The sequence below is a fragment of the Hypanus sabinus genome, chromosome 31 (assembly GCF_030144855.1).
Source record: "Hypanus sabinus isolate sHypSab1 chromosome 31, sHypSab1.hap1, whole genome shotgun sequence".
NCBI classification, from domain to species: Eukaryota; Metazoa; Chordata; class Chondrichthyes; order Myliobatiformes; family Dasyatidae; genus Hypanus; species Hypanus sabinus.
Genome location: NC_082736.1, coordinates 6,321,229 through 6,336,463, shown reverse-complemented (window position 1 = coordinate 6,336,463; position 15,235 = coordinate 6,321,229). Strand labels below are relative to the sequence as shown.

The following is a 15,235-nucleotide window of genomic DNA, read 5'->3' as shown; positions in this document are numbered from 1 at the left end:
GCAGCTCTGAACCTTACTTATAACAGGGACAAGTGTGTTTTTGGTACCACCCGCCTTGCTATACTTGGGTATGTCGTGGAAAACGGGGTTATTGGGCCTGATCCCGAACGTATGCGCCCCCTGTTAGAGCTCCCTCTTCCCACCACTCTCAAGGCCCTCAGACGGTGCCTGGGTTTTTTTTTCCTATTACGCCCAATGGGTCCCCCATTACGCAGACAAGGCTCGCCCCCTGGTCAAGTCTACCTCGTTTCCCCTCTCTGCTGAGGCCTGCGCGGCCTTCAACTGCATTAAAGCGGACATTGCCAAAGCTACGATGCATGCAGTGGACGAGACCGCTCCCTTCCAAGTGGAGTGTGATGCCTCCGATTTCGCTCTGGCTGCTACCCTTAATCAGGAAGGCAGACCAGTAGCATTCTTTTCTCGCACCCTCCAAGGCTCTGAAATTCGGCACTCCGCAGTGGAGAAAGAAGCCCAGGCCATAGTGGAGGCTGTTAGGCACTGGAGGCACTATCTTGCTGGCAAAAGATTCACTGTGCTGACCGACCAGCGCTCGGTTGCGTTCCTGTTCAGCAACCAACAGCGGGGCAAGATCAAAAATGATAAGATTTTGCGGTGGAGGATAGAACTCTCCACCTACACCCATGATATCCTGTACCGGCCTGGCAGACTCAATGAGCCCCCTGATGCCCTATCCCGGGGAACATGTGCTAGCACACAGCTCGACCAGCTGTACGCCCTTCATGCACAACTTTGCCATCCGGGGGTCACCCGATTTTACCATTTTGTGAAAGCTCGGAACCTTCCGTACTCCCTGGAGGACATCAGGACGATGACCAGAGACTGCCAAATTTGCGCCGAGTGCAAACCGCACTTCTACTGTCCTGACACGGCACAACTTGTCAAGGCCACCCGCCCTTTTGAACGCCTGAGTGTTGACTTTAAGGGCCCCCTTCCCTCCACTGACCGCAATGTCTATTTTCTCAGTGTTATTGACGAGTTCTCACGGTTCCCCTTTGCCATCCCCTGCCCCGACACCACTGCCACGTCCGTCATAAAAGCCCTGCGCCAGCTCTTCACTCTGTTCGGGTATCCCTGCTATATCCACAGTGATAGAGGGTCCTCCTTTATGAGTGAGGAGCTGCGCCAGTACTTGCTAGCTAGGGGCATTGCTACCAGTCGGACCACGAGTTATAATCCCCGGGGTAATGGCCAGGTGGAGCGTGAGAATGCCACAGTGTGGAAGGCCACACTTTTAGCCCTTAAGTCAAAAGGGTTGCCGGTCTCTCGATGGCAGGAGGTCCTCCCTGAGGCACTGCACTCTATCCGCTCTCTGTTATGTACGTCCACCAATGCCACCCCTCACGAACGCCTGTTCTCTTTTCCCAGGAAGTCTGTCACTGGGACCACCCTACCAGTTTGGCTGACGTCCCCGGGGCCAGTGCTGCTCCGGAAACATGTGAGGAGCAATAAGTACTCCCCGCTGGTGGAGAGGGTTCACCTTCTACATGCGAACCCCCAGTATGCTTACGTGGTCTTACCTGATGGGCGGGAGAACACGGTCTCCGTCCGTGACCTGGCACCCGCAGGTGCAGCAGACCACTACCCTGAAGGCTCTCCGGTAACTGTGAACCCTGCACCAGAGGTGACACCGTACTCACCAGGCCCTACACAGACTCCTCACGACACTTGTATACCGGGTGTTTCGTACGCATTTATACCAGGCGCCTCGCACATGCATGAGGGATCACCGGCGCCTAGTGGGCAAGAACACGCGCAACCCCCGTCCCCTGTGCAATCGCCAACGTTGCCGGCACCTATGCGGTCACAGCCGGTGCTACGTAGATCGCAGCGACAGATTCGACCGCCTGATCGGCTTGACTTGTAAGAACCTTCGCTACATGAGGACTTTTTCAAACGAAGGGGGGGTGAATGTGGTGAACTATGTGCCTGTCGGGACACGCCCCTGCTGACTGCTCCTGTGGCTCCTCCCACAGGCCCCTGTATAAAGGAGACCTGCGGCCTGAAGCTCGGCCTCAGTCTCCAAGACCTTGTATGATAGACACTCCTGGTTCCTTCTTCCAGTCAATAAAAGCCGATATCTCGCCTACGTCTCAGTGTGAGTTATTGATGGTGCATCAGAGTCATTGCTAGTGAGTGCAGAGGTTGCTCGGGGTTGAAGTGAGTGAAGTTATCCACGCTGCATCATCCAGCTACGCCCTGTATTTTGCACATTCAGGAGATGGACACAGTGTCTATAGAAGCGAGACAAAGCAGCATCTATTTCACGGACCCTATACAGATTACAGAGGAGGAGATGTTTGCTCTCCTCAGATAAATTAGGATAGATAAATCCCCAGGGTGTTCCCTCGGACTCTGCAGGAGGGAAGTGCAGAGAGTGCCAGAACTCTACCAGAGATATTTAAATCATGCTTTGCAACAGATGTATCTACCAGAGGAATGGAGGGTAGCAATGTTGTTCCGCTCTTTAAGGACGGCTCAAAAATTAAACCTGGAAATGATAGGCCCTTAAGCCTGACATCATTAATTGCAAAGTAAATGGAATGTGTTTAGAGGGGCTGGATTTACAAGTATTTGGATAAACATGAACTGATTAAGGATATTCATCATGGCTTTGAGCGTGGTAGTTAATGCCAACTAATCTTATAGAGTTTTCAAGGAAGTTATCAGAAAAGTTCACAAAGGGAAGGAAGTGGATGTTGTCTACATGGACTTCAGCAAGATATTTGACAAGGTCCTGCATAATGGTTTGGATAAGTCGTTTCAGGGATTGGTGCTGGGTCTATTGTTATCTGTCATCTATATCAATGATCTGTGTGATAACGTGGTGAACTGGATCACAAATATACGGCTCATATCAAGATTAGGGCTGCTGCGGACAGTGAGGAACGCTATCATAGCTTTCAGTGGGATCTGGAACAGCCAGTTAAACGGGCTGAAAATGGAAGATGGAACTTAATGCTGACAAGCGTGAGTTCTTACACTCCCGTGGGGTACAGTGAACAGTGGGGAAGTAGGGAGCGTGCTAGAACAAAGGGAACTGGGATTACATGTCCATAATAGTTGAAAGAGGTGTCAAGGTAGATAGTGTCATAAAGAAAGCTTTTGGCATATCAAAGTATGGAGTGCAGGAGATGGGGAGTTTTTTGAAGTTGAATAAGTCAGTGGTGAGGCATAATTTGAAGTATTGTGTGCAGTTTTCTTTGCAAACTCACAGGAATGCAAATGTTTGAAAGAGTGAAAGGACATATTACAAGGACGTTGCTGGGTCTGGAGTACCAGAGTAATAAGGAAAGATTGAATAGATTAGAACTTTATTTCTCGGAACGCAGAGGATTGAGAGGATATTTGAAAAGGGTACACAAAATTATGAGGGGCATTGTTCGGGTACATGCAAGCAAGCTTTTCCCCCTCAGGTTGGGTGGGATGACAACTGGAGGTCATGGGTTGAGGGTGAAAGGTGAAAGGTTTAAGGGTTCATGAGTGGAAAGTTCGTCACTCAGAAGGTTGTGGAAAACACAAGTGGTACATGCAAGCTCGATTTCAATGTACCAGAGAAGTCTGGATAGGTTCATGGCTGACAGGGCTATGGAGGTCAATAGACTTGGTACACGCAGATGGGATTAGGCAATTTAAATAGTTATGGGGAGAAGGGCCTGCTTCTGTGTTGTACATTTCTGTGGCATTATGGCCTCACCAGTACCCTGTAAAGTTGCAGCATAACCTCCCTGCTCCTAAATTCAATTTCTCCAGCCAACATTCTATTTGCAGATTGATAACCAATTCAACGAAACGTTTGCAATCGCAGTCCCAAGTCACCCTGCACAGCAGCTTTCTTCATTTTTTCCAGCTGTTACGTATTCAGGCAACAATAAATATATGAGTTCGGCAAGGGTTTCTTATAACAAACAACACGTTTATTAAACACAGAAAACAAACCCCCCAAAAGTAAACAAACGATACCGTAACCGGAAACAGCTGCTGAGCGGCAGCCCAAACAGTTCGTAAAGTGATATTCCAAAACAGTTCTTTAAAGTGGTATTGCCAAAAGTTCGATATGCTCACAGTCCATTTAAAAGGAGAGACTTTACAGGACGATTTCGGTTCTCTTTCACGTAGCTTGCTTCGATCCCCGACGTCGAACTTCCCACGAAGAATTTACGAAACAGAACGGCTTAAAGGCACTGACCTTTCCTTCTCCACTACCTTCAATCCTTTCTAGTTAAACCTAGGGATTAACACGAAGATAGTCAACGAAATCCTTCCAAATAAGGATCAAACAAAGGTCGCCCCCGTTTCACCGTAGAAAGCGATTCTCCTCGATCTTTACTTCCAACCTTGAATCTTCACTCTCCTCTAATTCCCTCGAACTAACAGAATCATAAAGAACCTGCTGGCAATGACCTTTTAAACTTTAGACATTAAATAAAAACTTCATCCTTCAACTAAACTGCGTCATCACTTCAAACACGCAGTGGCATGAAGTCAACTTGGCAAATCCAGCCACGAACTGCCCCTCCTCACAGGGTGGGGTCTACCTTTTATAACCTGTAAAAAAAAAACCGTCACATGATCTCTACTGGCAGGAAAATGACGTCATTCCACCATCACAAGACCATCACCTCAAGTCCAGTACAGTTTCAACCCCAGTCACATGACAAGGGCTCCACTGTCATGTATCACGAGTACGTAACAAGCACTTAAATTATCATCCGAACTGTATTTTTTCTTACAAATGGATGACGTTGCACTTGTCAACATTTTACTCCATCTGCCAGACAATTCCCCATTGGTATCGATGTTGTCAGCTCATCCCACCACCCCTTAGAATGATCTCTGACTTCTCTGACCCTGTTACCTTGTTTGGCAACTTATTGGCAACGCAGTCTAGTCCCGTCTGCTGCGTAAGTCTAGGGAAGACAATATACGGCCCGGCCAAACACCTGAGATAGAGGTGCAAGCCCAGCTCAAACCCGTGTTTATGTGGGTGTTGTGTGATTTGTTACCGGGTTCAAAACGTACCACGGAATAACAGGTAGTACACCTTATACAATTAAACTAGCTTCATAATTCTTAATTTGACTAAAGGGTTAGTAGGGAAAACAAAGAAAAGAGCCAATTGTAATAAAACAGTCTGAAGTGCACAAGTTCGAGCTCATAGCTTCCCGTTCGCCGATCCTCCTCCTACGTTCCCGGACGATGTTGAATCATGGTCCCGCTCCGGGTCGAGTCCGATGTCTTCTTCCCTCCGGCGTCTCCTTCCTTCATCTCCCGCCGAACAGAAGACCCGGCTCTCCACCGGTGTCAGGCACACAGCACGAAAACACACAGCCTTCATTGGGCGGTTTACATTCCAAATCACTCGTTATCTCTTCCCATAATCCAAACACTGCTTCAGCAGAAGGAGGATTACGATAGCATTGAAAAGTGATAGCATTAATCATGTCCTCATGACATTGAGATAATTTGCTACCCCTTCATACAAAGCACAGAGTCCAACCCAGGTGTACTCTTAGAGAGCATCAGACGGAGAACTTCATGCAGATGGTGTTTGGAAACCGGAATCCGTGCCTGAGTGACCGGCGGAGGCAGGTACACTCACAACATGGGAGAATTAAGTCTGGGCGAGTGCTTGAGTTATCAAGACACTGAAGGAAATAGCTGCTGAGCGAGGTCGTTTTTGGTATGATCGGTACTTCATCGTCAGCACGGATATTGTGGGCCGAAAGGACTGGTTCGGGGGGTTTCCATGATTCTGTGACTGTATGTTGCATTTATTAATCACAATAAAGTGTATAGTTTACTCTCGTAGTGGGGGGGGTTGGTGATGAGAGAGTGGATGGTGAGTAGACTGACAGTACTCAGTGTGAACGCATCATCCGACATGTTTTGTTGTTGGTTGTGGGAAGCTGGGTTAGAGTGAGAGCAGGAAGCTGCAGTGATCGGTTGACCGGGGAAAATGTGAGGGAGAGCAATTCCATCGTTGATGGACTGGCCTGGCCAGCCCATAATAATTTTCGAGTGACCCATGGATTGACATGACTTATGGAATTGGTAGTCGAGTTTTGAGGGTAGGAGCAGTGGGACGCTGGAAGTGCATGAGTGTGGCTGGAGGTGATTGTGAATGCTGTCGGTCGGATTCTTCAGTGTGGTGCAGTTCGTGTGATGTCCAGTTGAGGTGGCGATCGTCCGACAGAGCGGAGATACAGAAGCCGTGTTTGAGTGAAGTTGATTGAAGTGGGAGTGATGGCTTGAGAATTGGATGAGGTACATCTCGTGTCCCGCCTGTGGCATTACGAAAGCAGAAATATAAATGTGTAATTGTGATGAAAATGTTGCTTGGAAGACGGAGTTGGGCTGGAATGAGAGCACCTGGTTTGGTAATCCTAGAAGATAATAGGTGACTGAATGGCTGGAGAAAAGTGAGACTCTGCTGGGGGAAGGACACGTGTGAAAGGCTCCAGTATCGCAGCGACCAAACATCAAGAGATTCTGTTCACCGTGGTGTGTTCTGAAACGTGCATAAAATGAGGGTATGAATTCCTCGTTAGTATAGTGGTTAGTATCCCCGCCTGTCACGCGGGAGACCGGGGGTTCAATTCCCCGACGGGGAGTTACAAATTTTACTGCACCATTCAAGGGGAATTTTGAATTAAGACAAATTTAAAGTGACAAAGAATTTGTGTTTAAGCTAAATCACTTCATTCGGCATTGGCAAGGTGGAATATAGTTCGGACTGCTGTGAGCCCGGCACAGTAGAGCATCCCAGCAAGGAATGAAGCTAATCGGGGGCGGGGGCGGGGGGCAGTTCATTATAACAGAATCACTCAGTACAATTGAGGGGTTCAGACTTCACTGTTAACCCACCTTCCGTATGTATGGGCCCCGTAAAACACACTCAACAACTCGAGCGTTTAGTACCAACATGCGTTCATAAGTAAGGGTCATGTTCTTTGTGTGGAACAGGAGCTGTGCCGCCTCTTCTTTGACATGAGGTGCACAAACCACGTATCCACTAACATTGTTTCCAGTATCATATCAGGCGAAAAAGCCATCAAGGCCAAAAACTGAGACACCGGCTTACATCAGGAGGCATTTTACAGCGGGCAGAATTACAATTGTACAAATTCTACAGTACAGTTTGGGAAAGGATTATTTAAAGTAAACTTCATAGTCTGTGGTGTTTGTGGTGGCTGAGGGTGAAACTGACTGTTATCAAAGTTGCTTTGGCGCTGAGGGCATCTTTGAACTCAGTGGCGAGGCTGTCCATAAACAAGGTGCACCTCTCACTGACGCCCCACCTTTTACCAGTAACTGTCCTCCGCCTTCTCCCCATGTTTCCTGAAGTGAATCAAAGAACTGCAAAATCCATAAATTAAAACAGCTGTTTTTTCCTCCTCTAAGTAACACTATACAATGTTTAGAACAAAATAAATACCAGTCACAAGTGGGTTACAAGTCAAATGCATTTGAAGCAGGTAACGTTCAAACAAAATTTAGAATGAAATTGTAAACAGCTTTAATATAGCAATGATGAGCTACAATGTGGTCACAGTCATCTTTATTAAATATAAAACAGAATACAAGTTAAAATAACATTCAAATCATACAGGGCAGCTGTCACAATATATTTATACAACGGTCAATATTAATGAGACAATGGTAGAGCAGTCCAGGGAGTCTCCAGTCCTCACACAAATATTATCAACTCCCCTAACGTCTTGAAGCATTTGATTTCATCTGAAATTATTGTAAACCACTCCGAATTTTACTTACCTCTTTTCATCTAACACAAGTAACAATCTACATTTCCTTTAACCTGGACTCACTTAATCATCATTTGCAATAACATTCATTACAATCGAGTAAATCTGTGTATTTCTGAAATACCTTGTTTATCTTCTTTACAAATTTATTAAGGTGCCCATCTGCTTTTTGTGCAATGCGGTGTATCATATGTCACTCTGGAGTGTGAAGGAAATACTTCAGTATAACATGACATTTTAGTTCAAAGTGCATAAAAATCTCCATATTGCTCATCCTCCCATCGAGCTTTTGAGAGATTTACACCAGCCTCATCAAGAACTCAGGAGACACTACTGGGGTGAGCTTTGTTGTAACCGTGCCTGTGGGGGCAGGGGTAAAATAGGTTCCTACTACTTCCTACTCAGACATTAGTACGAGTTGTGTCTTGTTAAACATGGAATAGTACAGCACATTACAGGCCCTTCAGTCCACAATGTTGTGCCAACCCTCAAACCCTGCCTCCCATATAACCTCCCCCCATATTAAGTTCCTCCGTATACCTGTCTAGTACTCTCTTAAGCATTGAGGTAGACTCGATTACATTTTCCTCTTCTTTCCGACTCTATTTCTCTAACTTTTTTTTCATATTCTCTGCTCTTACTGTGAGGAGCAACCAATTATTTTCGCATTTCTCTGCAGGTGAACACCACAGGGCTCCTGAAAGTTTCCTCTCTCCTTTATCTGTACTTCTGCAAGCACTCCCTTCTTCCATTCCACCCCCTTCTCAACATACTTAATTCTTTCTGCTCCACAATGTACGAATAAACAAGCCACCGAGTCGTCTTAGATGTCGAGTAAGGGACTCTCACATGACCATTCAGACACACAATCAAGGCACTCACTCATACTTCAGAATTCCCTTTCTTTCATCCATCATCGGCTTGATGACATTTCACTTCTCTAAATGACTTGTAATTTCTTCATACATCAGACCCCAGCATCTTGCCCTCAACACTTGTGAAATTAACAGGTCGACAATTACCTTCTGTTGTTTTCTAACATGAACAATGGAAGCAGTTGAGGTTTTTCACTCCAGTGGGACCTTCCTGGAACACAGTGTGTTCTGGCAAACAGCAACTTCTACCCGCACTTTCTCTCCAGCCACTTCCCTGTTAAACTCTCGAGTGCAGGTCATTGTGACCTGGTGATGTTAACTTTTAGTCTCATTAGATTTTTTTCTCATGATGGTGAGTGCTGTAAGTTATTGCACAGTGTTGAAATGTCAGGCAATATATCATTGAAATGTGTCCCATGTCTCCATATTTGTTAAAGTAGCTATTGAGGCTCTTGCCACTGGTTTCTGAATTATTCTCAGTCTGTTAGTCTATCTCTAGGCCTTGTCACAATCTGTGCTCTAGGCTTTAATTTAGTGTTTCCCTTGACCCCATTGGTCCATCATTCTCCTGGGTCCCTCTGTCTAATTGGGATCAATGTCTGCTGAGTGCTATGAACCAGTGGTTTAAACATCCACTACTGTTCGTCTGTTGAGCTGTTATGTTCTTATTTACCCTGTCGACCCCAGGCAACCCCACCTTCACATCTATGTAATTGTCCTTAATTATGTTGAGGACATTGGTTGTGGACATGGGTGTTCACCCTCAAATTGTATCTGGAATCCTCCCATGTATTGTTGACTTCTTCTTCAGGTATCCTTGACCACAGGAACTCTTATTAATCCCACACCATCACGTCTGAAATGTCCAGTTCAATGCAATTTTCACCCTGTATTTTCACATTTATAAGAGATCGTATATAACTTCAATTCCTACATTTTGCTTATTTTAATGTAACATTCTTCCTCATTTGTAATTCTTATTTCACTGCTACGGTGAAAGAATTTGCATTCAAATTCAACAGCATCTCCTCCACAATCACCATCAGCACTGGTGCACCACAAGGCTGTGTGCTTGGCCCCTACGCTACTCACTCTATACCTATGATTGTGTGGCTCAGCACAACTCCAATGCCACATTTACATTTGCAGATGACACCGCTATTGTTGGATGAATCAAAGGTGGTGACAAATTTGCCATCAGGAGGGAGATGGAAAATCTAGTTAAATGGATCCTCAACAATAATCACTCACTCAACTCAACAAAATCAAAGAGTTAATCATTGACTACAGGAGAAGGGAAGTGCAGGTCTATGTGCCTCTTATCATCAGGGAATTCGAGGAGGAGAGAGTCGGTAACTTTAAATTCCTTGTCGTTATCATTTCAGAGGATCTGTCCTGGGACTAGCAGTAAGTGCCATCATAAAGAAGGCACGGCAGTGACTACCTAGAAGTTTGCCTATAATCAGCATGATATTGAAAACTTTGACACACTTCTATAGATGCACAGTGGAGAGCATCCTGACTGGTTGTTGCATCACAGCCTGATATGGAAACACAATGATCAGGAATGGAAAAGTCTACAAGAAATATTAGATACATCCCAGTCCATCACAGGCAAAGCCCTCCCCACCATCCAGTATATTTACAGGAAGCGCTTCCACAAGCAAACTGCATCCATCATCAACAACATCCTTCATCCACCTCATGCCCTCTTTACACAGCTGCCATCGGGAAGGACAACCAGGAGCCCCAGTTCCCACAGCACCAGGTTCAGAATGAGTTATTACCCTACACGGGTCATGCTCTTGAAACAGAGTAAATAACTTCTCTGAGCTGATTCCATAATTTGCAGACTCACTTTCACGTATTCTACAACTGAATTTCACAGTAATATTTTTTTTTATTTTTCCACTATTTGTCTTCTTTTGCACATTAGTTGTCTGTCAGTCTTTGCTGTTTATATTTTTTTCATCAATTCCATGGTATTTATTTTCCTATAAACACCTGAAAGAAAATTAATCCGAAGTAGTAACCTTTTACATCCGAGGTCCCAACACACTAGGCCACTGCAACATCAGGATAAGGAACGCCTATTGTAGTTAAGTTGCATCATTTGACTGTACTCCTGATACCTGATACAGACAGAGCCTAAGGAACAAGGCTCCAGAGATCCAGATAACCAAGTGTTGGTCATGAGAGGTAGAGGATCGGTTACAGGATTGCCTTGAGTCAGCAGGCTGAGCCATGTTCATGAACTCAACTAACTATCTGATCGATAAGGCCAGGGTCATTACAGAGTTCATTAAAACATCTGTGGAGGTGTGTGTCCCCACAAAATCACTCAGGGTTTTCCCAAATCAGAAGCTCTGGATAAGCACTGAGATCCAGAACCTGCTGAGCACCAGATCAGTGGCATTCAAGTCTGGAGATCAGGAGTGTTACAAGAGGTGCAGGTGTGATCTCCAGAAAGCCTCTTGGGCAAGGTGGAGATTCCAGACTAGACTGGAATAAAATAGGGATTCTTGACAGTTGTGGCAGGGTTTGAACGACAGAACCTCCTGCAAAGGTAAATCCTGTGACAAAGGGGACAGCAGAGCTTTGCTTCCAGATGAGCTCAATGCCTTCATATCTTCAGCCTCACTATCTGGCAGTGTGTGGTAGCCTTCTGCTGGAAGAAAGCTTCAATCATATCGGTGCCCAACAGCAGCATGGTAACTTGTTTAAATGACTATTGCCCAGTGGCTGTTAGATCCACGATGATTAAGTGTGTTGAGAGGCTGGTGTTGAAGCATATCAGCTCTTGTCTGAATGGTGACTTGGATCCTCTCCAATTCACCAACCAAAGCAAAAGCAGATGTGTCTCGTTGGCTCTTTACACAACTCTGGAACATCTGGACAGCAAAGATGCAAACATCAGGATGCCCTTTATTGATTACATCTCAGCATTGAACACTGTCCTCTTCTCAAATCTAATCAGTAAACTCCAAGACCGGGCCTCAATACCCCCGTGTGCAATTGTATCCTGGATTTCCCCAGGTGCAGCCCCCAGTCAGTTCAGATTGGCAAAAACATCTCCTCCACAATCTCGATCAGCACAGGAGCACAACCGGGAAGTGAGTTTAGCCCCTCCTCCCCCACCTACTCACTTTTCACCTACAGTATGACTGTGTGGCCAAGTACACTGCCAACACCATTTACAAGTTTGCGTATGACACCACTGTTGTGGGCTGTACCAAAGGGCTGCATTGATCAGCATACAGGAAGGACACTGAAAACTTGGCTGTGTGCCATAATGACGACTCAATATCAATAAGACCAAGGGACTGATTGTGGCTTCAGGAGGGGAAAACCCGAGGTCCATGGACCTGTAATCAAAGGACGATTAGTGGTGGACAGGGTCAGTAACTGAATTTCTGTGTGTCACTCTTTGAGGACCTGTCCCAGGCCCATCATATCAATATTATTGTGAAGAAATCCCAACTGTGCCTCTACTTCCTCAGGGCTTTCTGAGATTCAGCATGTCATCGTAAACTTTGCCAAACTTCTATATACGTGTGGTGACTGGCTGCATTACGGCCTGGTAACAAACACCAACACCAATCCTACAAACTGTAGTGGATTTGGCCCTGTATATCACTCACAACCACTGAGCACATCAACATGAAACACAGCCGTAGGAAAGCAGTGTCCATCATCAAAGATACTCACCACCCAGACAATGCACTTTTCTCACTGCTACCATCAGGTAGAAGGTACAGGTACCTCAGGATTCGCACCACCAGGTTCAAGAACACTTACTACCGATCAACCATCAGGGGCTTGAACAAAAGGAGACAGCTACACTCATTTAAGGACTCTGTTATATTGTTATTTCATATACGTTATTTACTTGTTCAAGAGCTGTGAGGTAAGGGCCTTGGTCAGACCCCACGGAGTTAAAAACATAGAAACATAGAAAACCTACAGCACAATACAGGCCCTTCGGCCCACAAAGTTGTGTCAAACATGTCCTTACCTTAGAACAACCTAGGATTATCCATAGCCCGCTAATTTCCTAAACTCCATGTATCCATCTAGGAGTTTCTTAAAAGACCCTATCGTCTCCGCCTGCACCATGGTCGCTGTCAGCCCATTCCATGCACTCAACATGGATAGGAAAGGTTGAGAAGGACACGGGCCTAATGCAGGCAGATGGGACGAGTTCAGGTCAACAATTTGGTTGGCGTCGATGAGATGTACCAAAGGGATGGTTTCAGTTCTCTATAAATCACAGACTCTATTTTGGGAGGTTAAACCAGGGCAGGATGTACACAGTGAATGACAGGTTCCTGGGAAGTTTTCATGAACAGTGACTTTATTGGCTTCTGCCCCCAGTCCTCTGCCAGCTCATTCGGGATACTAGTTATTCTCTGTGTGAAATATTTACACTTCAGATCCCCTTCTCACTGATCGGCTGGAACATTCTCATCAGAGTGTATGTGACATTAGAGAGACTGATAAAATAATGGCAGACATTGATACGGTCAGTAGTGAATCTGTTATCTCCAGGGTCATGGAGTTGGAAGCTAGAGATTACAGGTATAAAGTGCGAGAGGAAAGATTTAACTGGGACCCTGAGGAGCAGGTTTTCTTCACAGAATGTGCAGTTACCTGGTACAAACTACCTCCAGTGATGGCATAGAGGGGCACAGTTGCCAAATCTCTTGGACAGTGGAGAGGGAAGTTTCACAGGGACATGGGCCAAATTCAGGTAACTGACAATGGTTTTCTTTGGCTACTTGATCAGCATGGATGTGTTGGGCTGATGGGCCTGTTTCTGTGCTGAATAAATTAGTGACTAGGTCTGTTGCTGTGGCAGAGCAGGAGGGACAGGGTCAGTAGTGAGAAGGTTTGGGGGAGTTCGACAGGAGAGTGAATGGTTGAGGATTGAGCAGATGGAACAGAATGTGGGGAAATGTCAGATCACCCATTCCCAGGATCAAACTGTAAGAGTCATTTCCACACGGGGATGTTCAGAGGAACCTGGGTGTCCTTGTAAACAAATCACTTGAGTTCACATGCTGATACAACAAGTGATGAAAGAGGCAAACAGTATTTTGTCCTGTGATCCAGGAGGAGTGGAGAAGAGGGGTACAGATGTCTCACTGGATTCTATAGGGCCCTGGTGAGAGCACACCTTGAATATAGTGTCCGGGTTTGGTCACACTTCCTCAGGAAGGATATCCCTGCAATAGAGAGAGCACAGTGACTGTTCCCCACACAGACTGGGCTGGTTCCAGGGATGGAGGGTTGGTTATGTGAAAGGAGAGTGAGTGGGCTGGGTCTGTATTCCTGCAGTTAATGAGAAAACAAGGATATCTGTTAGATTCTTTCTGGATGTGATTGGCAGTAGGCAAGGAGGATCTTTCCCCTGAATGAGATCTCCATAACTGAGGAAAATACCCTCAGGATGAGGCGTAAATCACAAACACCAGAGAATCTGCTGATGCTGTAAATCCAAAGTAATACACACAAAATGCTGAAGGAACTCAGCAGGACAGGCAGCCTTTATGGAAAAGAGTAAACAGTCAACACAACGGCCTGAGACATATCCATCAGATCTCTCCCTGGTGAAGGTTCTCAGCCTGAAGCATCGACTCGTTACCCTTTCCCATAGATGCTGCCTGGCCTGCTGACTTCCGCCAGCATCTTGTGTCTGTTGATCAGATTGAGGTGACAAGTATTCAGAATGGAAATGAGATCATATTCCTTTAATCTGAGAACTAGGAACTTCTGTATTCCTTATATAAGGTATCTGGAGCCTCAGGTGCTGAGATCGACAGTCTCTGGGAAAATTTTAGTTTCTAAGTGAGTCCATAAGACTAACAGATTTAGGTACAGAATTCGGCCATTTGGCCCATCGAGCCTGCTCTGCCATTTCATCATCACTGATCAATTTTTCCTCTTAGCACAATCTCTGCCTACATCCAGTGATTTGGCCTCTACAGTTGCTGTGGCCAAAAATTCCACCGATTCACCACTCTCTGGCTGAAGAAATTCTTCCTCATCTCCACTCTAAAAGGATGCCCCTCTATTTTGAAACTGTGTGGTCTGGTTTTAGACATTCCCACCACAGGAAAAGTCCTCTCCACATCCACTCACTCAAGCCCTTTCACTATTTGATAGGTTTCAATTCAGTAACACTTCTTCCTTTAAATTTCCAGTGAACAGAGGCCTAGTGACGTGAAACGCTCTTCATTAGACAAGCCATTTAATCCTGGGTAAAATTCCCCATTTGTGACGTAATGTCAGTACAATAAATTCTGGATTTCAGAGATTTGTGCGTTTTGGAATCATGGATCAATCTGCCTAATATTAATCACTAGTTTGTACTTCAGGAAACATTGTTAATTTAACCCATGCAATCCCAGGCACATAGATGCAAAATAAAGACAGGTGTAAATTTAGAGTTGGGAAGTTTAACCGTACTTGGAGGTAAAACCTGATTACTAGGCCTCAGAACATTCTGTTCCTCAAATGGTCAGAATAAAGTCAAGTAACAAGGTGGAAAATACCCACAACTTGCAGAATTACACG

The 15,235-nt window shown here is 45.5% G+C and overlaps 1 protein-coding gene and 1 non-coding gene across 2 annotated transcripts in view; both read left to right on the top strand.

Moving 5' to 3' along the window:
• Nucleotides 1-15,235, top strand: part of LOC132383744 (late histone H2A.L3-like) — a 39,909-nt gene that overhangs the window by 21,534 nt on the left and 3,140 nt on the right. Inside the window, exon 2 of the mRNA XM_059954945.1 lies at nucleotides 13,742-13,750. Within this exon, the coding sequence (XP_059810928.1) occupies nucleotides 13,742-13,750 (9 nt within the window). The remainder of the gene's footprint in view (nucleotides 1-13,741; nucleotides 13,751-15,235) is intronic.
• Nucleotides 6,560-6,632, top strand: trnad-guc (transfer RNA aspartic acid (anticodon GUC)). The gene has a single exon. It is a non-coding gene; the product is annotated as a tRNA-Asp (tRNA).